This window comes from Xiphophorus hellerii, chromosome 10 (assembly GCF_003331165.1).
Source record: "Xiphophorus hellerii strain 12219 chromosome 10, Xiphophorus_hellerii-4.1, whole genome shotgun sequence".
Lineage (NCBI taxonomy): Eukaryota > Metazoa > Chordata > Actinopteri > Cyprinodontiformes > Poeciliidae > Xiphophorus > Xiphophorus hellerii.
In genome coordinates, this window is record NC_045681.1 from 15,414,410 (window position 1) to 15,437,263 (window position 22,854).

The window sequence follows — 22,854 nt, forward strand, 5'->3', positions numbered from 1 at the left end:
ACATAACACCCCTTCAGTTGAATTTAATTTAAAACTGATGGGACCACGTGAAGGGCTGAGATATGAGCTTATTTATGAATAAATAAGGAAAAGTTTAACTTTACAGGCTGCACTTATCTTTACACATTTATATTTATATTTAAATGACATCTTCCTTTTTATGTAACCCAAAGTGTTTTCAGTTTTTTTTATCTTCATTGGCCTGCATTTACACTGCTTTTATTAGCACTTAATATCTTTACTTTGCTGATTGGATTTTTAGATAAAGCACAAACAAAATGTAGAACAAGGGCTAGAAGCAGCCTGCAAACAATCATCATCTGGTCCATGGAGAGTCTCCATCCTTTTTCAAATCTTGAACACAGATTGTCAGCTGAATTTAGGTCTGGACATTGACTGGGCCATTCCCAACACATAAATATATTTTTATCTAAGCTATTCCAAGGTAACTCTGGCTGTATGTTCAGGGTCGTTGTTCTCGTGGAAGCTGAACCTCTGACCCAGTATCCTTTTATTGATTTTCTTCTAGGATTGCTCTCCATTTAGGTAGATCCACTTTCAACTTCAGCCAGCTTCCTTCTTTGTAGTGTATGTTGTGTTCAGGGTGATGCACAGTGTTAGTTGTCCTCCAAACACTGTGGTTATGTTCAGCTTTGGCCTGATCTGACAAGAGTGTCCTCAGAAAATTCACCAATTTTCTGTGGTGAACAGAAAATGTAACTTCTTATGTCGCTTTCTTCAACAATAGTTTTCTTCTGGCCACTTTTCCATAATGACAAGAATTGTAGAGAGCTCAATATGACTTTCATAATTTAAATTGGATTCAGCAAATTTCAGGCCCTTCACCTGCTGAAGAGTGAGCTATGAAAACAAGTTGCTGCCAATGCAGAGCTGGCTGAACAGCGATGAGTATGAATGCATCTCCAAGTACGGTAAGTTAAATAATAGGGCAGTGACAAAGGGCAGAAAAAACAATGTCTGCTTAAGAAAAAGAAAATAAAGCATGGACTGACAGTTGCAGTAAATGCAAGGACAGACTCCAGAAGACTGGTGTAAAGTTATTTTGTCAGGTGAAGCCTTCTGATTATTTGAGACATCAGAAGAAGTATTTGTCTTTGGAAGAAAAGATGAAAGCTTCCATGAGACATCAGAACATAATTTCCCAGATTACATTGAACACCTGTGTCCAGTTCTCAAAAAGGAAGAGCAGAAGCCAGCAAAACCTTGAAAATGTTCAGACATTAATAATTAAACTGTTCATCTATGATATCAAGCACGTTGCTACGATGGCGATGGGAAACGCCAAAACTAACAAGGCAAACAAAGATTGCTGGTATTACAGCAACTTGGGCTTTCTTAACACCTCAGCAGAGCCACAGCCTAATGTACTCGGTAACATGCACTTTTATGCAATAGTTCATACAAAAGAGCCCAACAAGCATTGAGATCTTATTTTGTAGAATACATGAACATAATTTTCAGCTGGCTCGGGTTCCTGTATTACAATCTCTTTCATTGGTCCCATTTTATTCTCTGTGCAAATTAATTTTATGTTTTCATTAGATGTAACAAAATCTGAATCATAAAATACAGAGAAAAAAAAAACTTTGGTGAAATTACTGTTTTTACTGGAAAACCTCCTGAATGTCCTGAATTTAAGCACAGTGTCCGCTTGGGGGCGACATAGCTCAGTTCAGCTCTAATCAACCAGCCAGATGACTGAGGAAGAAGAGCTGCGCACACAATGCACAGCACGGCTGACAAGGGTTGTGTCTGCCTCATTTTCACCATTAATTCCCAGTTCCGTGGAAACTTGCGAAAGAGCAGCGGAGCCATTCTGTATTCCTCTCGCAATATGTGTGGAGTCCGAGCTCAGCGCGATTGAGAGATCGCTGAGCGGAAGCGGCGGTTCAACTTCTTCCAAAACATTGGATTATAAGGAGGGCTTCATGCAGAAGAAGACCAGCCCGACGGGGGCTCAAGTTCCGACACCCTGTAAATCGAAATCGAGGCTTTAAAATTTGGGCCTCAGAGGTTTTTGTTGTTGCGAACGGAGAACGACGGGGGAGTTGTGTTTGATAAGGCGAAAGATTAAAGCTCTACGCTTGTTTCGCAGTTTAAAATGTACATATGTAATACTAGCCTTCCTTAAAATCTGGGAGGTTCTTGCGGAAGGCTAACAGCTAGCTGCTGTGGTAGCGACGTTACGTCTTTCTTTTGATGAATTCAACCATCACCATCGGCCATTAAATCTTCAACAGGAGGAATATTTGCTCTTTTTGGCGGATGGATCTAAGTCCAGCTCTACAGCTCGACCTGTCAGTCTTTGGAGACATTATAATAATATAGGCATATTATTAGGTTCCGAGTATATATAATATTGTATCGCCTTAGCTATGCTATCCGAAACAGCTAAAAACCGATTAACGAGTTCTATTAGGCTTTGCTATTTATAGTTAGTTAGCTTGTTTAATTAGTTACATTCGTATTCATTAACTTTGTCTGTCAATGTTAAACTTTGACATTAATGTTAAATATTATTGGGAATAGTAGGTTATTGGCCTTGCTAGCCAGCTAATCGTATGTCATTATTGCTAATAAATTTGTCAGCGTGTACAGAAAAAAAAAATCCAGAGAAATTCGGATTGGTTGCGAAAAGGATTTCTGATGATGTTGCACTTTTAAATTTGTAATATATAAGCAATCTGCTTTGGCCTGTCTGCCCCTTATCTAGACTTGTCTTTTTTTGTTTACATGCGTCTTGTTAGCTCATATTAGCCTCAGAGGAGACACTGTCAGCTATGTCCTGACATCTGCGTGACGTTCTGGATGTTTGATATTCCTATGTGGATTTAAGTTTGTGTTCATATTTAGTGAAATGACACTAAAATTTCGCAAAAAGAAAGGCGCTGATGCCAGCAGACTGCTGTCAGGGGACGGTAAATAATAGCCACTGGTTCCATTAACGCCATTTTAACAGGGGCTCCCTCTTAGGGCCTGTGTGTGGTGTGGTTGTTTTTCCCTTTTCCTTCTTTTAAATTTACGGTTCGGTGCCTTCTGCCGGACCGGGACTGAAATAAAGTGCCTTTGGTCCCATTGGAGCTACAAAGGAAGGCGGCCTCCGACTATGGAGGGTCCGAGCCGAAGCGCTGGAATGAGAAAGAGCCGACGGTCCCGTTCGCAGCGCGACAGGGAGCTGAGGCGGCGGAGGAGAGTGAACCTGGCCGAGGAGCGGGCCACATCCCTGTCCTCGGGCTCCGACCGAGAGGGACGCGGGACGAATAATGTCCTGGGTCCCGGTGGGAGAGAATGTCGGCCTGTATTTGGGCGACACAGGCCTCCGCGTCGGAGGAAGAGGGAGTCTGTGTCCTGCGAGGAAGACATCATTGACGGCTTCGCTATTGCGAGCTTCATCAGCTTGGAGGCACTGGAGGTAAATATCTTAATTTGACATCAGCTGTCACTCATCAATCAGGAGCGAACCTCATCGGTGAATTCGTGTGGCCAACTCTTTCTTTTATTGTTATCTTTTGATTCACTTTTCTTTAGAGCGGTTATCTGTCAAAAAAAAAGACACACGTCACCCGAAAGAATAGTAAGCACGACATTTAAGGGACAACAAATTCACGTGAAGCTGAAATCTGGGCTAATTTATGCCCCGAGTTTACATAAACCCCTTTAAAACATTGTGACCCAAGGTCACAAAAATGTTTAGTTTGTATGATAATGTATTATTATTCATTTTTGTTGTTATTTAAATTAGCCAAAAGCTCATATTGATTACTCTGTAGTATATTCCCCTAGAACTCCACAATATACTGAATCGCAATTGCTATTGCAGTATCTTTCTGCAAAACTGAAATAGCAAAGAACTGCTTGGATGCAGCACCTGCATTGAAACTACATATCAATAATAAATTAATTGAAACTAGAGGCACTTTTACTATTATTTATGCCCACAGCTGACATAGATCTTGGTGACCAAACTTGGACAGCTTTGGGAAAGCAGTTGGAACCTTGCAACGATGGAATAGCAAGAAAGTAGTGAAGAGAATATGGGTTAATTAAAATTCGTATTGCCATAGCAATATTTAACACTAATTATTTCAGTGTTTGTTTTCATCCTGTTGAAACAAAAATAAATTCAGTTCCTACATTTTTCAGTGAAATATTGTCTGAAATGAATCTGGCATTAACCATGTTTGATGGAGTCTGGCATTTAAAAAGGGCAATATTAATAGCATTGAGAGAACGATAAAGTGACAAAGTTTAGTTTTTTTAACACCTGATGTTACTTAAAAATTGTAGTCTGTTTTGAATTTATTGGTTATTACTCCTCGTTGCTGAGAGAAAGCCATTGTTTCTGACACGGTGTTAAACCTAAACTATTACTTCTACTTGAAAGAATCGATAAATCAGTAGATTGGCGTACGAGTTGCAGCCGATAATTCACTGATACTAACGTAGCCCGTGAAAGACGTCAGATTAAATTGATTATTTTTTAGACAATCCATTCCTCAGAGTAACCAAACGTATCCCAAGAGACCTTGGTACCCCACCCCTCTGACGGGATTTGGAGATTCCTCATTTATTTATGGCCTAATTCCTGCAGGCATTGATGAGTTGTCTAATGACTCATTTGTTAAGAAGGAAGAAGTGGAGTTAAAATGTGTGCTTCCTCTTAGTTTGCTTTTTATTGTCCAAATAGCTGAATTAGGTTTCTTGAACCAACATTTTTGGTTAATAATTTAGGTCAGTTGTACTTAGAAGGACAGACACGCGCACACACACACCCCCACACACACACACACAAAAAGGCAAATGATGTACAAGTCCTGATGTAGAGACACGCAGTCAAAGTGACTCTGTGTTCTCCTGGACAGCTTTATTTTCCAGTCAAATCAACCAGCAAATTTCACGACTACTGATTGGTTGCCTTTCCAGTCTGATGCACTCTGAGGCTTACCTGTCTCCGCAGGATTTGTTAAAATCTGCCTTGAAACGATATGATCCAATTACTGAAATTTAGTCCAGTTATGTCCAAATTTTAGACACAATCTATTTAAATTATTTTACTCTTGATTAGCATGTAGGGCGCTTACACATCTCACTGAAAAGAAACAGATGCCACAGATTAAGTTCCCCTTGTAGTTTGGGAAACTGCCTTGTGTAACTCACTTGTTTTTAATATTTTAAGCTTCTGACACTAAAATAAAACACCTTACTCGTACCCATTCTTCAGTAGCGGCTTACATTTTCTTAGAATGGTTGAAGTTCTGAGTAATCAGCCCTTCATTTCCAGTGTTGTTTAAGAGAGGAGTAAAAAAGAGGGTTTTGCTTAACAAAAAATAATTTTTCGGTCTTGTATACTAACCTCTTAATACTTCAGCAGGAAGTCAGACTCTTGGATACCTCTCTGGTGTAGTTTAAGAAGCGGAAGTAATTTTGTTTGCATGACAGCTACACCTGTCATCGGGGTGTGGCTGATAAACCACAAGCAATGTACCTGCGTCTGGCATTGAGTTCCTGTTGAAATATAACTCCTGATAATGATTATTTTAAAGAAAATCCTGTGATGGAGACGCTGGCCCAATACTTGGGATGATAACAGGCTGATTTTTTATTTTTTTTGTTAATTAAATCATTTCACCTTTTCAAGTTGGCAGCTTAACAAAGACGCAGCTCAATAGCTGCAGTGCTCAGAGCTTGATATAGTCAGAAAACTGGAGCCATTCTGGCATCTCATTAATAGGACTTTGAGCAGTATAGTAGGGCTGCAGTTAACAGTTATTTTAGTAATTGATTATTCTGACGATTAATCGATTGATCAGATAAAAAATCGCCACATTCAGCGAATTATTTAATTAACCGCTTAGGCCTTATTATAAATGCGTTATAAGATGCATATAAAACAAATGAAATTCCATTTTTTAAATAAGAAAATAAACGTTTCATTGCCTAAAATGCAATAACATAGCATTTCTTTGGTGAATTTGTCTAACACTACTCCATTTGAGAAGCTTTGAGTTAAAGATATTCACAGACAAAGGTGTTATCTTAAATATTTATATATTATGTTTTGGCTTAGTATCTGCTCTGAGTATGTTCTTTCAGGAACTTTTTTTTTTTTTTTTGAATCTGTACGCTCCACTTGACAATTAATCGATTAAATTAATTGATGATGATTTCAATAATGGATTCGTCAAGATTAATCCAATTTATTGTTTCAGCCCTACAATGCAACATCAAATTTTGCGGGTTTTTGAAACCGTTGCTTGTTTAAAAACATTGCTATATATTATTGGTTATTTCTGAGTCTACACAATCTTGGGGAAAATATGAGATTGCAGTGATTGTGTTATTGGAAATAAACCATAACTTCTTCTCTCCACTTTTTCTTGCACATTACCACAATGTGTCCACTAGTCCCCCCGAGCTGCAGCATCACTCACCAAGCTCTTTATCAGGTGTGGTCAGTAAACGTAGCACCCAAACAAGTGGCCAAATAAGAAGACTTTGAGTCTCGGAAAATGATTGGCCAATCAGATATTGCATCCAAGCAGTCATCTGCTATTAAAACACTGCAGTTCAATGTATTCTGCAGCTCCTGTTATCTTTGTTGTTTGTAGACATTAAGACTCTTGGTTCTTCTCCCTTATCAGATGGACTGTTCCTTGAAGCCCAATCAGCGCACTGATATGCTGGGAAGGCAGAACAAGAGGAAGAGGGGCCCAAGGAGCCCGCTCTCAGAGCCTGAGGATGGGGCCCCGCACAGCTACTCCAGCAGCTACTTGAAGAGGAGAAGCAAGAGACGAAAGATGGAGGTAAAGCAATAGCTCATGGCGCTGGGGGACTTTAATGCTCCAGTTGGCTGCACAGACACTCAGTCTGCTCGATGTGCAGATAATTCCTAATCAAACAACCGTGTTTATAGTTTTGCAGTGCTAATGAGCTGTACATCCTGCTATTCAAAGTGAGCCAGTAAAACTGGTTCACTGTCACGCTGTTGAGCAACACCTTTTGATACTTGTGTTTCATGGATTCCCTAAAACTATTCAGCGTGTTGTCAAAGTAAAATCCACTGTGAAATTTTCTAAATTAAATTGTCATTTGCCACAACCCCTCTTATTGTTTGTTTTTAGGGTTCTCATTTGGAGACGGGCTACATTGTAAGTGTTTCCTGATATTGCAGTCACAGTTATTAATATCTTTTTCACATAAATGTTGACATACGTGCTTTTTTTTCCCCCTCACCCTTTCAGTGCGACACAGAGAGTGACACTGGAGATAAGGTGTGTGTGACCTAATGTCTGATGAAATATCTTTGTTTTTCTTCAGATTAGGTGATTAGTAATGTTAGTCATAGGAGGTTATTGCTGTTTTTTTCTGATTGGTGGAATAATTTGCCTGAAAATAGAGTGGTGATTGTGTCCCTTCCTTATTTATTTATCTCTCTTACTTTTTGCTTGTGCAGGCCTCCGACAATGAAATGGATCCAGTGTTCACAGTCAGCACCAGAAAAGGTTTGAAAACTGTTCAATTTCACTTTAATGAAGAGAGCACAGGGGAAGATCAGAAGTTTGTTGCATCTCAACTAGTTTTAGTCTTTGAATAGAGGCAACTTTGCGTTAGTTTTCTGAATTGGACTTCGTCGGCATGTGCCCAGCTCAGCACATGCTTCATTTTAGCTACAGTTATGTAAACGCTGAAACAGTTCCTTCATTTTCATGGTAGCATCTCAGAAGAATCATTGTGCAGCTTTGTCTTACACCAGAATAACTGGTAAATATAAATAGCGTTGAACTGAGAAAAGTTGCTGTGGTGTCTTCCTTGAAGTTTTTTTTTAATTTTTATTTTTATTCACCATGAGTTTGTCAGATACAGCTTCCTCTTTATGATAAAGGTGAAGTCCGCTTTGCTTTCTGCTCACTTGTCTATGAAAAACGTGCCGTTCTGTCTGTTTTCTGACAGGCAGAAAACAAAGCTTGCTTCAGATTTTCCAGATGGAGCAGAGTGTGTTCTGCTGTCCTGGATCTTTTCCTCTCTGTATCATCGTGGCGCTCTGGGTGTGAACGCAGGATTTAACAGCATGTAGCGGAGTTCCTCAGGGTCTGGAAAGGTCTAGAATTTAAATATTCTCCAGGCTGGAAGCGTTTGTGGAAAAAGCAGTTGTATTTTCAGACTTTTTAACGATCCACCCATGTATCTTTCCTTCTATTCTTCCTTTCTTTCTTTCTTTTCTCCCATCCTTGTTCCCCTTTTTTCAATCCTTCCCTCCTGACCTTCCCTTCTCTAGTTTTTATCCTCCCCTTGTCTTTCTCATTTTCTTTCCTTTCTTCTTTCCTCCTTATTTTCCATTCCTTCTGCCTTTTTTATTTTTGACTTTATTCAAATTTCAACTTTTGCCTCGTTTCCTTCATTCTTTCCTTCTCCTAGTTTCTTTTTTCTGTTCTACTTCCTTTCCTTAATTATGTATTTATAACTCATTCCTTTTCCCCCGCTTCTTACTTTTTCCTTTTCTCACCTTTTTACTTTTTTCTCCCCATCACCCATGCTTTTCTGTTCCATCCTTGTTCCCTATTTCTTCCATTCTTTTACTAGCCCACCAGCTAGCACTTTTCTTTCATCAGTATTTCTTTCTTTTTTTCTGTCATTTGGTTTTGCCCTCTTTTGCAATTTCTTATTCAATCACCCCACCCTATTTTTATTTTTTTCTTTCTGTCTTCTTTCCTTTTTTGTCTTCCCTTCTGTACTTATGTTGCTTTCTATACCTTTCTCTCTTTCTCTATGAATTTACATTGAATTGTTGCCTTTTTCTTTAAAAATGGTCCAGACATGGGCTGAGAAGTCTGTTGAATCTGAGTTTGGAACATTAATGGATTTCGGACATGAAAATGTATGGAAACTTTGTTGCAGTTCTTTGGTGAGAGCTCACCTTCTAGTCTTAAGGATGGCCTTTGTAGGCTTATGCAGTCTTGGATAGTTCCTCATACTTGTTATCATTAGATGTTTCAGAGAACCAGAATGATGTATAACAAGTTAGTTGTGTGAAACTTTTAATTATTTCCTTGTTGGCAGGTAGTACAGCAGAGGAGGAAATGTCAAGTCTCATATTTCAGGAATATTTTTGAACAAGTAGAAATTCATCGCGACATTTCTTGTAGATCTGAAAAACGTCCGCTTGCATTCATGACTGTTCATCGTCTGTGTCTCTCAGCCGTGGATCCATCCCCTTCAAACTTGGCCACGGCGGGCAAAAGCTGCCCGCCTCTGTCGGCACGTTGCGGTGGCATCTCGCGGCTCATGGTGACCCCACGAGTGTCTGGCCTGGAGCGAAGTCAGGAGACAAGCCTGGAGCCGCACTTCCCGGAGCCGTTTTCTTCTTCTACCTCTCCTGGTCTCATTTGCATGTCTTCCCCCGTCACCGCCTCGGTCGCCGTCCCTCGGCCCAGCCCGGTCAACGGGAACGGCACTCGCCACAACGGGAGCCCGCCCCTTTCCAAGCCCAAACCGTACGGTTTGCCTCCTCGGTCTCAGTCCATCTACAGCAGGTCGGCTTCTCGCAGGCGCCATCGTAGTTGAACGTCGTTGCTGTTGCCTGGTTCTCTTCAGTGCCTGATTTTCTTGTTTCTCTTAGCAGCGGCGCTCCAGTCAAAACTCCATCGTCTGCGTCGTCTGTCGCCACTTCCTCAGCCTCCATGCGCCCTCCGACTCCTTCCACTAGCGTGTCTCTGCCCTACAGTCGGGGCTCGGGCTCTTCAGGGCCTCTCCGACCCCCGTCCCGAGCCAGCTCCGGGGCCTTGTTCACGTCTTCGCCCGGCCTGCCTCCACCGCCGCCTTTGCTTCCTCCCGCTCACTCAGCGGCTTCAGGTAAACTCAACCGATCTGCCACAGTGGCGGCTGGGTGGTTAGCTTAGTTTCTATTTTTTTTTTTTTTTTTTTCAAGGTAACAAAATGACTGCGATGTTACGAAAATAAACCAAAATGTAGACTTCCCCTGAGTGTTTTCTGGGTTCGTCCACGGTGTTGGGGAAGTAGCACATTTATGAAGTGAGAACTGATCATATAAGCGCAGAAAGTATTGCATTTTGTATTGCATTTTGCAAAACATAAGTCTTTCTGTTGTCTGCACAAATAAAAAAATTCTTTAAACAGAAACTAATCCAAGATTTTAAAACAAAAATAGATGCTCAGATCAGATTCAGTCAGATTTGGTCAATTTCCTTCATCTAAACCGTTTGTGAAGCTTCGTTCTGCAGGTGCAGGTTTGAGCTAATAAAAAATTTGTTTTTAAAGAAAATCAGTAAAAATGATTGTTTCTCAGCCTTTGTATTCATATTTTGAAAGGGGACATCAAGACTAGCACCCAGAAGCTGATGTTGTTAATAAAACATTGCCTAGTATAGGAAAAACTATTTTTCAAAACTTTTAAGTCCGAGATTTGATATCAGTCTGAAAAGCATCAATAATTGTCACTGTTGTTAGTGTAATGTGGCATAACCCTATTAGAATCAAAATAATTTTTTTGTGTTTAGAAGAAATTCATTTTTTGTAAGTCATGTAAAAGTCTTAAGTAGTCGCCTTTCAGTCATTCTGCAGCAAGCGGGGCCGATTTAGCTCTGGCTTTTTTTCTCCAGCTTCATCCAGTTGGAGAAAACCCCAGAAACTCTGCTGTCGTCTCACATCAGACAACTGTAAACAGCAGAAACAGTATAGTGGTAAATCTTTGTGGCTTTATCTCTTTAAAACTGTGGTATACGTTAATCCAACTTAGCTCATGCCTTGTCACCAGTAATGCAACTTCCCATTTTCACTTCCTGTCTACTTCTTATTTAACAAAAAAATATTTAAAAATGTGCACTTTAATTTAAATCGTGGATGCTCTTAAGAAATGTTGGTTTCTGTCAGCTGCTTTTCTCCAGCAAAGTAACGCCACACTACTGTTCAGTTCCCCTTCAGCTCCTAACGGGGTCTGTAGCAGCAGCTCGTTGGCATTACTGCCCCCAAGAGGTCAGTTGTAGAAACTGAACACTCTTCCTTTAAATTAAAATTTGCCATTCTGTTTTATTAACATTTTCCACTACTTTTTAAATTTACGTGTCTTAGGCCAGTGGCGGATGCACATTTCCAACCCTGGTAACACCTCAAAAAAAAAAAAGAAATTCCTGGTGTTTTTTTGTTTCTGTTTCCATCATATTATTTATTACATAGCCAAATTGTTCAAGGTTTTATTTCCACGTATCGACTCAAGACATAAATCTTGATTCCCACCAGAGCGCGAGGGCAGACGCAGCGTTCCCGGGGCTGAGAACAACTCCGCGGCGGCGGGCCGCAACACCCCCGGCGGTCCGTCGGCGCCGAATTCATCGTCGAGCTCGTCGGGCAGGACGTCCCAGAACGTGCCGCCGTTGGCTTTCCAGTTCCATCAGCACAACCACCAGCATCAACACACGCACACCCACCAACACTTCACGCCCTTCCTGCACCCCTCGGCCACGGCGCCGCCGCTGGTGAGCCGGCCTCTGCTGCTCCTCCGAACATCTGTGTTGTGATTTCCAACACGCCTGGAATGTTGACTGTTCTCAGTTTGAGAGGTTTTTAAGCCACGCGATTGTTTTCTGTTTTTTAGTTTGAGAAGTTTCCAAGCAAAATGGACGGACTGTACCGACACCCCGTAAGTGTCTTTTAACAATCCTGCTGATTGTTACACTAGTGATGACTTCAATGTTTTGGAACGAGTTGTTCTAGGTTTATAAACTGCGTAGTGTTTTGGTCGGTTTCTTCAGGCTTTTCTTGATCGCTTACTTGGATATCTTTGTGTGTCAGTTCTTCCCACAGTACCCTCCACCCTCGGTTTCGAGTATTCCGCCTGTTATTCCTCCTGCCGGGCCCTTCGGCTCTTTGCAGGGAGCATTTCAGCCAAAGGTAAGGCAGAACGCTGCCTGTGTCTCCGCCGGTCTGTCTCATATATCTTATATTACTCTGCTTTAATGAGGGTTTCCTGGAGTGTCTTGTTTATTTGATCTCCCACACCAAGGGGGCTGATAATGACATGTGGAAGCCTGTTTGATAAAATTTTAGAGTTAAAAAAAAAGAAAAAAAGGTAATTTGGAGAGTTCTGATTATGCGGCTTAAGTTCTGCTGGTCAAATGCATCATAATTGCTAGATTTGCATTTATTTAGCAGGGCTGGTGGACCATTAGGGTGTGGCTCATGTGTTGTGCTGTGTTTGACAGCCTCTTGTCCCTCAGGGAACGGCTCCTGATTTAACAGCACGACTCGGGGTTGTGTCTCACCACCTGCAGACCAAAGATCACAGGGTAAGGACAAAGAGCCAACAGCACCTCATGACTGAAATGTAAAATACTGAAATGCATAGCTAATTGGACTAGGATGTGCCGTAATGTGAGTCAGAGCAGTAAATGGTGCAAAATGTTATTTTCTAAGTGACGTTAGTTGATTAAAGGTGATTTTGGTCTTCTGTTCTCTCGTAGCTAACTGATCCATTTGGGACGTCACTGAAAATCAGTAATGTAAGCAAAACAAAAAGTTTTTGAATCTATTGGTTCCTTTGAAGGTGCAGTCGAGATTTTTTAAAGTGAGGTTCTGTTAAAAGGTGCAAGGAGTTGAACTATAAGCGGATTTTTATCATCCTAAAGCAAGTCTGGTAAGAAATGGTAGTTTATGCAAACACTGTTTTATGAACTTTTTTCTTTACCTTAATTTAAATATCTATAATGACAGCTGTTTTTTTAATCCCGAATACTTTTACTTTGACATTTAGTGCCAGTCATCAGCCCACTATACTGCTGTAATTTTGGATTTATATATTTTGCTGTTTTATATTTGCACGATTAAGGATTTTCCTCAAGCTCAATCAATTCGTACTTTCCTATTTTTGTCGAGCTAAAAAGATTGTTTGATTTTTACATTTTGTACAACTATTTTTTTAACAAGTTTTATTAATAACAGCAGCATCTGTGTAATATTTCTGGATTAATATTCCTATATTGTGTCATTCTTCAGCAATAGCCAAACCCATTAAGCTCCACAGAGGAGTAAGGTTTAAACCGAAGTAAATGAATTTAAAATAAAGCGGTATTTTGAATTGCAATTAGTTTTCCTCCTGTCTGCGTACGTCTGCCCACATTTAAACTTCAAGTAATCTGCCAAATCTAAAAAAATTTAGTTCGATATTGCTGATTCAAGCAGCCTGTTCCGGACGACCAGAGCTACTTAACCTTTGACCTCAGTAAATGAGTCATTAGGGCTAAACTATATTAGGACTTTGCTTTGGGAGGTTATTGCCTCAAACACTTTCTGACCTGAAGCATTTTTTGATCTATCATCTGTGTAAGCTCGCACGCATAACGGCTTTAAATAATACATAATAAGGAAGTCCTTTGTAGCGTTATTAATGTACACAGATTGGATTTATGATGAGGATATATTGTCCATGAAGTTAATTTATTATTAAGAACTCTACAGTTCACGTTAGTTTTTAGCATGAGCCCACATTTTTAATGTAGCTATGCAGAGAAATGCCATGTCATCCAAAAATAAAAGCAGTATATTTCAATGTAAAATCATGTTGAGCTTTGGCTTTTCTGTTGACGTGCTCAGGATGCTCAGGATGTGCATTTTCGGCCTGTGGTGCAGAAAATGCACAGGTCTGCTTCACACCGTTGCTTTGTTTGCACTGGGCTGGTATCTACAAAGATGATGATTATTTACGCAGGAAATTGAGGTAGGAGGTGGTGCACCACAAATAATGTTCCTGTGTGAGCGAGTTGATCATGTGAAGCGTTTTGGTCAGACAGGCTACCGAATTTGAATAATAAGTCGTGTAAAAATCAATAAATTAATGTTAACCACTGCTTTATATTTGTTCAGAGAGCGTAATATTATGTTATGATAACCTTGAGTAAAATTACTGCAGTATATATCCATTACCACAATTTATTTTAAAATGTATGTATAACATTTGAATGCATTATGATACACAAACTGAGAAAACAAAGGTGAAGGTGTTTAGTCTCTTTGTTAGAAATCACTCAGCTGTTTTACGAAACAAGTAGCGTGAAGCGAATCTGTTCCAAACATCTGGAGAGAACTCGGGTCACTCCAGATGTTTCTGTAACATCAGATGAAAAGGACATTAGTGATGCTCCGCCTCCTACCCCAAGCTCCCTTTTTTAAATAATTATTGCCCTAAGTGAACGTGGTAGTGATTTAGAGGTTCATAAAATGGTGTTTGCATAATTTTTTTTGAGATTAGAGACTGTAGAAGTCTGGGACCAACTTATCCGGATTTCTCCTAAATGGAAATGCCAGGAAGTGTCTGCTGCATGGAAGATATCGATTTCCTGTGATCTTTAAACAGAATCCCAGTTCTAAAAATCATGGACTGTCCCTTTAAGTCTTGATACTTCTTTCACTTTACACTACTGTCACATCCACTATTGACTTCTGTGGGTCTTTTCTGTCCTTGTGCACCAACTCCAAGTATTTCAGACCCAGAAATTGTGAACTATATGTAACTTTTTCTTTCATTCCAACTGTGTGTTTTTTTCCATTCTGCTGTGTTTGTGTGTAGTTTTATTTGTGTGTGTGAATATACCAAAACCTAAACTGGTCCGCAGTGAGTAACCTTATCTCCAGCTGTAAAGTCAGGCGTTGTGTTGAGGTTCGGCAAGTTATTTCTGAACTGCATGAAGAAAGCCTGACTTGGTGTAAAAGCTCTACAACTGTGCATGCAATATTCATGGGATAACGGAGCAAAGCCGTTTGATTTTTGTGCTTTGTAGAAACCAGGAAAATGGTGCGCTATGCATGTTCATGTGGCCTGGATGATTCTAAGCCATCAGAGAAAAGTGAAGGTAAAAAAGTCTATGAACGATATTAACATATTTTGATTACGCACTGAGATGGTAAAATGTTCTTCTGTGGGCTTGTGACAAATGAACTGTTCAAATCTGATCTTGTTCCTTTCTTTTAAAGCTGATGCAGGCCGATCCTCACAAGTTGGACTTCCGAAGTGACCTGCTGTCCCGGTTTTCTGGAGCTGTGGGCCTGGGAGGAGCCTTGCCTCCGACTCATGATTTGACTAGACCTCCGAGTCTCTTCCCAGCTGCAGGTACTGCAGGCCGAAGTAATCCTAAAAGGGACGATTGCAACCCTCTCCCTACGTGTTTTTGCTGAATATTAAACAAATTTTGGCATCCGATAAAAATATAGAGTAGTTACGCAGGAATAAATGTTGACCTAGTAATGGAGTTTTAATAACAACAAGCTAAATAATTATCTTCATGCTGTATTTAATGTGATCATTTTTGGCTGAAACTAGAACTTATTTGATGATTTGACAAAATATCAAAAAAATTTAAAGGGGCAAATCCTTCCTTATAGCTCTATAACTACAAGGCCATTTTTGACTTTGTATTCTTAACATTACAACATTATTTCCTTACTTTGACTGTATAGTGTCTAATTTCTGCGTACATGTTTCACCTTTACACCTCTTGTAAATGCACTTTTTGTGAAGTCATTTGATGCGGTTCGATTCATTCTCTGACAGATTTTGTTTTCTTTCTTCTTTCCCTCAGGCGCAGTCAATCCCTCGTCGGCACCTTTCATTTCCCCATCAGCGCCGCCTTCCTCTTTCCTTCCACCGGCTGCACACTTGGGTATTTTAATTCAACTTGAAATACTAACATTGACTAGTAGAAAGTTTGTGCCCACCCGTTCTGAGGGTTGTCCTGTGCTTTAGATCCTTATGGTCGATCCCCTCCGTTTGCTCCACTGGGAGCCCTTGGTTCTGGTGCCTTTGGAGGACTTGGCAGCCCAGCACTGGGTCAGTTTTGCAGTTTCAGCACACTTTTAAACACGAACCTGAAAGGATGGGTTAAGATTTTCTAAATCTCGCTTTTTTTTTTAACAATCTACATGTCAAAAGTGGGCGATCAAAACTAACAACGTTCTGTGGGAACTACACACAGTAGTTGCCCAGGAAGGAGTTTTTTAACCAGGATGATAGTGAGAAGGCACTGTTTGAGTAAACCAAGGCTTTTCATAATAATAAAAAATCATGTAGACATTTACTCATTGGTGTTTATCTGAAACTTGAAAATGTTTCGATTTCATGTCTGAACAATCTTCAAGTTTCTACCTTAATTTGTTTATTTAACCATCCAAAGTGAATTGGATGCACTTAGGAATTCATAGAAGTCCTTTCAGTTTTATGACTTGTCTATTGTGGATGTTAATAATAAACAATGTTGAAGGTAGGTACATTTAGAATGTACTGTGACATGATGATGAGCTGACCAGGCGTTTGAAATGTCAGGATTTCTGAATCGAGACTCTTTCAAATGCTTCAAAGTAGTCACTCTTATTCTCTAGATTTTTACTGACTGAAGATGGGGGGGAGGAAAGAGATATTTATTGAATGTAGAACATAAACTGTTTGTGAGCATTTGATCCTCACTTCAGAAATCCCAAACTATCCCTTTAAGCAAGAATCAAGCACAACAACAACGGACCTGAGCAAATTTGTCTAAACAGTGTAACTCTTTACCTGTAGATGTCAATAACGTTGGACCGCCCAGCTTCACCATCCACTTTGAGGCTGTGTGTTGCTTAGAAATAATCCTTTCCTCTCACATGCACAAACAGGAGCGCACAAATTCGCAACTAAAATTCAACTGAAAGTAGTCCAGCATGATCTAATCTACAAAATTTTAGCATAAATACCATGCAGTTATAAAAAATACTCCAGTCTAGAGGAATGTGCAACTGAGTTGGTTAATTTAAAAAAAACAAAGTACAAAATGTTCATATCTCTTTCAGCATTAAAAGACAGACCATTTATAATTAGTGACGATACAAAACTGTGCAACTTTGTTGGGAAACTTTGTGATCATAGAAGTGAAGATATCTGTTGCAAACAACAAACATTTCTTTCCCTCCTCTGTTTCCCCGCTGTCATCTCAACACTCCGATAAATTTATTTTGTAACGATCAGAGATGTTGATGCGGATTTTCAGATCTCTGCTTTTTTGTGAAGCTCTGACCTTCAGTGCAGTTCGCGTCTACTTCAAGAGTTGTAGATGAGACATTTTACACATCCTGGATAAATTACAAATGATCTGCAAATTATTTTGCTACTAAATATCTTGCTACAAATGTTTGTAGTAAGATAAAAGTTAAGAGATTGAGGTATTTGAACTCTGCCTAAAAAGGATAAAACGATGTATCCGTGCCAGTTGAAAAGAAGCAGCCTATAAGGACTTCAACATGCCGCTGCTGACGGTAACCATGTCAGCGGAGGCGTTTTGTGCTTCCTCTTTATATGAAATACCTCGGAGATATTGAAGATGGCACCTTCTTCCCCAAGTAACCGCATCCACACCTAAGATTGTTGGCGATATGATTTGATGGTGCTTAGGTTCAGTGATGGGGACAATATATCAGCATGGGTGGGTGGAGCTGAGTCTGTTTGCTGGTTCAAAAAGTGTGAATGCCTGGGACTTGATACCAAATGTCACCCAAAATGTTCTCTTCAACAATGTTGTGCATTAATAGAAGAAAATCTATTGGTTGAGGGGGTGTTAATAAGTTTTAAGTGCAGTTTCAAAGATTAATAGTTTGAGCTCACAATCTATTCACAATGAAGAACAATATAAAATATAAGTAGAAGTCACTTTATTTGACTTCTACTGTTGAAGGTTTTTTTTTTTTATGGGATTGTGTTATTGCTGGAGTTAACAGAATGTTACTAGTGTTCATAAAAATCTTAAATATTTAAATATGTGTGAACATGCAGCGTACGTTCTGCTTCAGTGAGCAATAGAAATTACTTAATTAAGAGATATTTGATGGAAATCAGACTAATTTGATCCCTTGAGTTTAGTCATCTGAGGTAACTAAAGTCTACAAAACCCTCATTTAACCGTCCGTGGAGGCAGAATAAAAAAAATGTTCCTCTTTCTGTAGAGAAATGTCAACAGTTTGAAATATCGGTTGACTCCTGGCTGCCATTGTTTAAAATCACATTATCGCATCACGAAAAATTTGATCCCTTTCAGTAAAATTGTGGCTAATATGCGGCGCATGTTGTGTTTTGCTTTTTGCGTACTCCCACTCCTTGTCTTAACTCTGCCTGAAGTTTGTGATCCGTGCTTCTCTCCCCTCTTAATGTTCTTCTCTCCTGTCTCATAGCACAGCTACAGCTCAGCTGTCACAGCGACATGCTGTGAATGGCTGTGCTGGGGTTTGTCATTGATAGACAAGCAAAAGGTTGTATGCATTAATTTCAGTAGCTGCCAGTTCTGGGTGCAGTCCAAACGCCAGTGCACCGACATGGATATACACGTTTTAGGGCAAAATGGGAAGACAAATGTGGTGTGTTGGGAAGCGTTCCCAACGTTTAGTTGTGTTTAATCAACTAGACTGAACTGGGTGAGGTAATAGAAGTACCCAGTACTAAACTGCAACATTGCACAGTTGGAAAAAATGTGATTATTTAGCAAGGACAAACTTATTTTCATATGCAAGATTTTGTTTTCTTGCAGCAGAAGTTTTTTTTTTTTTTTTTGGGCAAATTTTGCTAAATCATTGCACACAAGGTCAGAGGTAACATTGTGATCTTTGTGTGATTTCCCCCTGTTACTAATTATTTTATCTGTATCATATTAGATGCTAACAATAAATTGATGGGAATTGTATTTTTGGTTACACACGATGGCACCAGTAAATGAGTGTGTTTATTTTTTCCTTTGTGTCAGCAAATTTTCGGCAATGTTTAATGATTTAACTGGTTCAGCGGCCTGTTTTCTAACTATAAAATATCTTTGCCACCTGTAGCCGGCTCTGTGTTTAGCCCTAAAGAACCCCCACCGAGCGCGGTTGGGGGCTTGCCCACCTCCAACCATCACATTGAGACATGGAACCGTCTACATGGTGGTCCGTCGATGTTCTCTGGAGGTCCCTGGATTAAAGAAATGGACAGAAGGGATGAGAGAGATCGAGGGAAGGATATGGAGAGGAGAGACATCCCACACATTAAGGATGAGAAGGACAGGTATTACCGACTTTTATGTTTAAAGCAGTAGATTCATAAATGTGCACATTTTACAAGTTCCAACTACAAATTTCAATTTGTTGTCTTAGGATGTATGTTACATCCCCGTAAAATTATAGTGAAAATACCTAGAAATAGACTTGAAGATGATTGTATCCTGTGGATTTTAGTAATAGGTGCAAATATAAAACAAAACTGCACTGCAAAAACACAAAATCTTACAAAGTAGGTTTAGTTTGTAGTGCAAATATTCAACTACACTTGATATAAGACAAAACTAAACTTACAGGTTTTCAGCAATAATTAGGAGCTTGTTTCAAGTCAATAATTTAGTATTGATGAAAAAGTACTACTTTTAAGTGAAATAATCTGACAGTGGAGCAAGACATTTTTCATATATTTTAAGTTAAAATATCCTGTTCTACTGGCAGACTATTTCACTTAGAACTAGTACTTTCTTATCAATAATAAGGAATTGTTGATTCCTATATTGTGCTGAAAAGTTACATGTAAGTTAGTTTTGTATTATTTCAAGTGTGTTAAGATACTTGCAATAGAAAGTAGACCAAAAATGCTAAGTTGTTTTTTGCAGTGTGTGTCAAAACACATTGAAGTCTTAAAGTGATAAAAGAGATGGGGGGCTGCTAAATACTCCTGCAAGCCTCTGATTCATGTAATTTCAGAGATCGAATACACAGTAATAAGGAATGTGTTTTATGCGCAGGTTTCCTATTAGGTTTCCACAGTTTGAACTATGACCTCCTTTGTGTTGCAGGGACAGTATGCTATATGGCCGACAACCTGTGAGAATGTCTCCAGTTGGTCCGCTTTTCAGGCCCCGCAGTAGCACCCCGGTCAACCACATCAACGGCCACAGCAGCGCCCTGGGAGGGAGCGGTGGACCCATTGAGGACCTGACGCGGAGCTTAAACAGAGACCGCGAGCGAGACAGAGATGGAGACAAGAGGCCGTTGCCAACAATGTCCTCGAGGGCTCCTCCACTTGGCTCTTCATCTTTAGTAGCAGACAGAGATAGGCCACGGTCTTCCTCATCCTCTGTGCTCACCACGCCACCTCCCTCCCACCGCTCGATCCCATCCCCCTTGGACCTTTATCCCCGCTCCCAAGCCCAAGCGGCACATAACCTCCACAACGATCATTCCCAAAGAGACGGTAGCCTCCCTGCTTCTTCCGCAGCTTCTTCATCCATTTCGTCTTTGTCTCACGTCAAGAAGTCCGACCGCACCACGACGCCCGTTTCCAAACCTTCCCTCTCTCTGCCTACGGTTAAAGTCAAAGAGGAGAGGAAGGAGGAGCCAGAGCACATCCCCATCACCCATCCACCTCCAGCACCCAGTCACACCTTTGACCGCCCCAACAGCCACCCACACCACCCCAGTTCTGGCACCCCTTCGTCCTGCTCTTTGTCGCTGACTCCTACTCCCGGGGTTCCACTCCCACCACCCACTCATAATCCCCCTCCTCACCAACCAGTGATGGAACGCTCACGGCCGTTTGAAGCAATCCTGGGAAGCACAGCAGGACTCCTAGTCGGTTCGGCAGGGGAGCGGTTTCCCCACGGACCGCCTCCGGGACAACCGCAGGGTCCGCATAGCTTCACCTGGGACCCCTGGAGGGAAATCATGGCTCATCAGCAGCATCCGCATCGGAGGGAGGCTTTGGCACTTCGGTCAGATCCACACCTGGCCCTACGACACGATCCACACCTGGTTCGGCTTCTCCAACATCAAAGGCACATGGTGGAGGCGGAGAGGGCTGCGGTTGTAGCTGCCGCGGCCGCAGCCGGACCTCCACACCCTCCCACATCTACCTCCGCGGCTGCCTCCTCCGGCGTTCGCCCGGAGTTCGGCCTGATACCCTTCGATCGCCCGCCTCAGCTGGGACCCCCAGGCGGCGGGCTTCTAGACGAGGAGCAAAGAGCCCAGATCCTGAGGGAAGACTTTGAGCGCGCTCGCTACTTTGCAATGCACCCACACCTCCCTCACGGCTCCCATCTCTCGAGCCCGTCGCACGCTGCTGCTGCTGCAGCCGCCGCCGCTCATCTAGAGCAGCTCCATCCCGGCCTTCTGCCTCACTCGCTCCCTTCAGGAGCCAGCGCTTCCCAGCACCACCCGAGCCTCTACTCCCGTCTCGGTCCCATCAACCCACACCACATGTCCAACGGCATCCTGGCGAAGGACTTGGTGGGTGCTCTGTCGGTGGGGGCGCCGCCGCCGCTCATTCCGTCCATCGCCAGCCGGTCGGCCACGCCGCCGCGTACTTCGAGACTCAGAGGGCCGAGTGAGCTGGCGCTGTACAGCACCCACAAAGATGGAGAGTCCAGATAGTACTGGGACAACACTGGAGGAGGTGAAGGGAAATGTCAGAATCACTGTGCTGCTCTCAAACTGCCCCCCTTTTTCCTCTTGCAGACTACTAAAGCCCTGCCTTCCTAGTTACACAACCAGACCAGCTCCAGTCGTCACACAAATTTAAAGAAAAGACAACAAAGGAAAAAAAAAAAAAGTGTAAACTTATCTGGCTGGAGCTGATGGTCTGGATGAATACGAAAGACTTGGAATATGCTCAGTGGCTTTATCAGTGCAATTTAAAGGTACATGGTTTCTGTGCATCCTTGATGTATTTTTTTTTTTATATGGACTGTTGGTTATTACAGTGCTCAGATTTTGAAAGCTGTAAGAAGAGGCAGAGGACAGCTCCCCCCCCCCCCATTTATCAGGTGAATTATAATTCATGCTCTTAGGCAAGCCTTCACAAGGTGGATTGGGAATGATTTCCAGAGGGTTGCACACCTTAAAGACATTCATCCTTAACTTGGTTAACTTATAAAATGTTTTCATGCTCTCTTCAACATAAACCAGGTATTTTAGATGGGGCTTTAAAAAAAAAAAAAAAAGAGAGAGAGAATAAAAAAATTAAGAGGTAAAGTGGTGCTTTTTCCTTCCTTCTGGATCCATCGTGGTGAAAAGTCAGATTCCTGGTGAGACCGTCTAATTCTGATCATTAAACATCTTACCTCAGTTTTCTGCTTTACCCTAACCCTCATCTCTGCTCATAATGAGATTCATCCCTGTTCGGCGGGTTTTTCTTGTCAAAATGAACTGTGCTGCGCTGTGTGAGTAAACGCAGCACTTTAGAGCTTCCTGTAACTGTTCTCCCAGTTTCCTCTCATCTGTAAGAGCAGGTCCAGATTATAGTAGTCTAGAGAAATTGCCTTTGTAATTATTATACTTAACATTAATTATCTTCTATAATAATAAATATATTCATTGTTATGTTATTTGTCTTTGTTTGGTTACCATCCAGCACTCTTTCCCTCCACCCCAGGCAGGAAAAAGGCTTGCTTCGTGGAACGCTTTTTAAATGCTTGTGAACATTAAGCCTTATCCATTGCAACCTCTGGCCTCTTCAAGGAACTGAGCTGCGACTATTAAACTGAGAGCGAAGTTTGCCTGCGAGTCACTGGTTCTGTGCTATCTGTTGGGACTGCGGGAGCCTTGTACATTAAACTGTCGAGTTGGTTCATCCACAAAAGTAAATTATATACATGGATAAGTGGGACATCTGCTGAAAAACTGAAAAAAAATAAAATAAAATAGGGACTTGTGTCAAAAGGCAATTAGAGATGGTTGATATCCTGAGAGGGGAAAAGACTGGGTCGATTATTTTAATATGACCATTTTATACCTTTCAAACCCTCCCCTAGAGACCACAAAGAATAATTATTAAATGAATTGTTGTCTACTTTGTTG

The 22,854-nt window shown here is 41.1% G+C and overlaps 1 protein-coding gene across 6 annotated transcripts; it reads left to right on the forward strand.

The window, feature by feature from the left end:
- The first annotated feature begins 1,725 nt into the window (after positions 1-1,725).
- On the forward strand, positions 1,726-22,846 carry fbrs (fibrosin). Of its 6 annotated transcripts, none has more exons than XM_032573343.1 (19): positions 1,726-3,433; positions 6,663-6,824; positions 7,143-7,169; positions 7,263-7,292; positions 7,475-7,523; positions 9,218-9,551; positions 9,638-9,870; positions 10,638-10,718; positions 11,275-11,510; positions 11,630-11,674; positions 11,827-11,925; positions 12,237-12,320; positions 12,495-12,533; positions 14,808-14,879; positions 15,001-15,136; positions 15,606-15,686; positions 15,770-15,853; positions 18,865-19,081; positions 19,857-22,846. In XM_032573343.1, exons 1-19 carry the CDS (start codon positions 3,128-3,130, stop codon positions 21,427-21,429), a joined length of 3,888 nt encoding a protein of 1,295 aa, XP_032429234.1. In that variant the 5' UTR covers positions 1,726-3,127; the 3' UTR covers positions 21,430-22,846. The 6 variants fall into 6 exon arrangements, with proteins under 6 accessions (XP_032429234.1, XP_032429236.1, XP_032429235.1 ...); XM_032573345.1 differs by having other exon boundaries at positions 12,252-12,320; XM_032573344.1 differs by having other exon boundaries at positions 9,641-9,870.
- Positions 22,847-22,854: the final 8 nt, after the last annotated feature.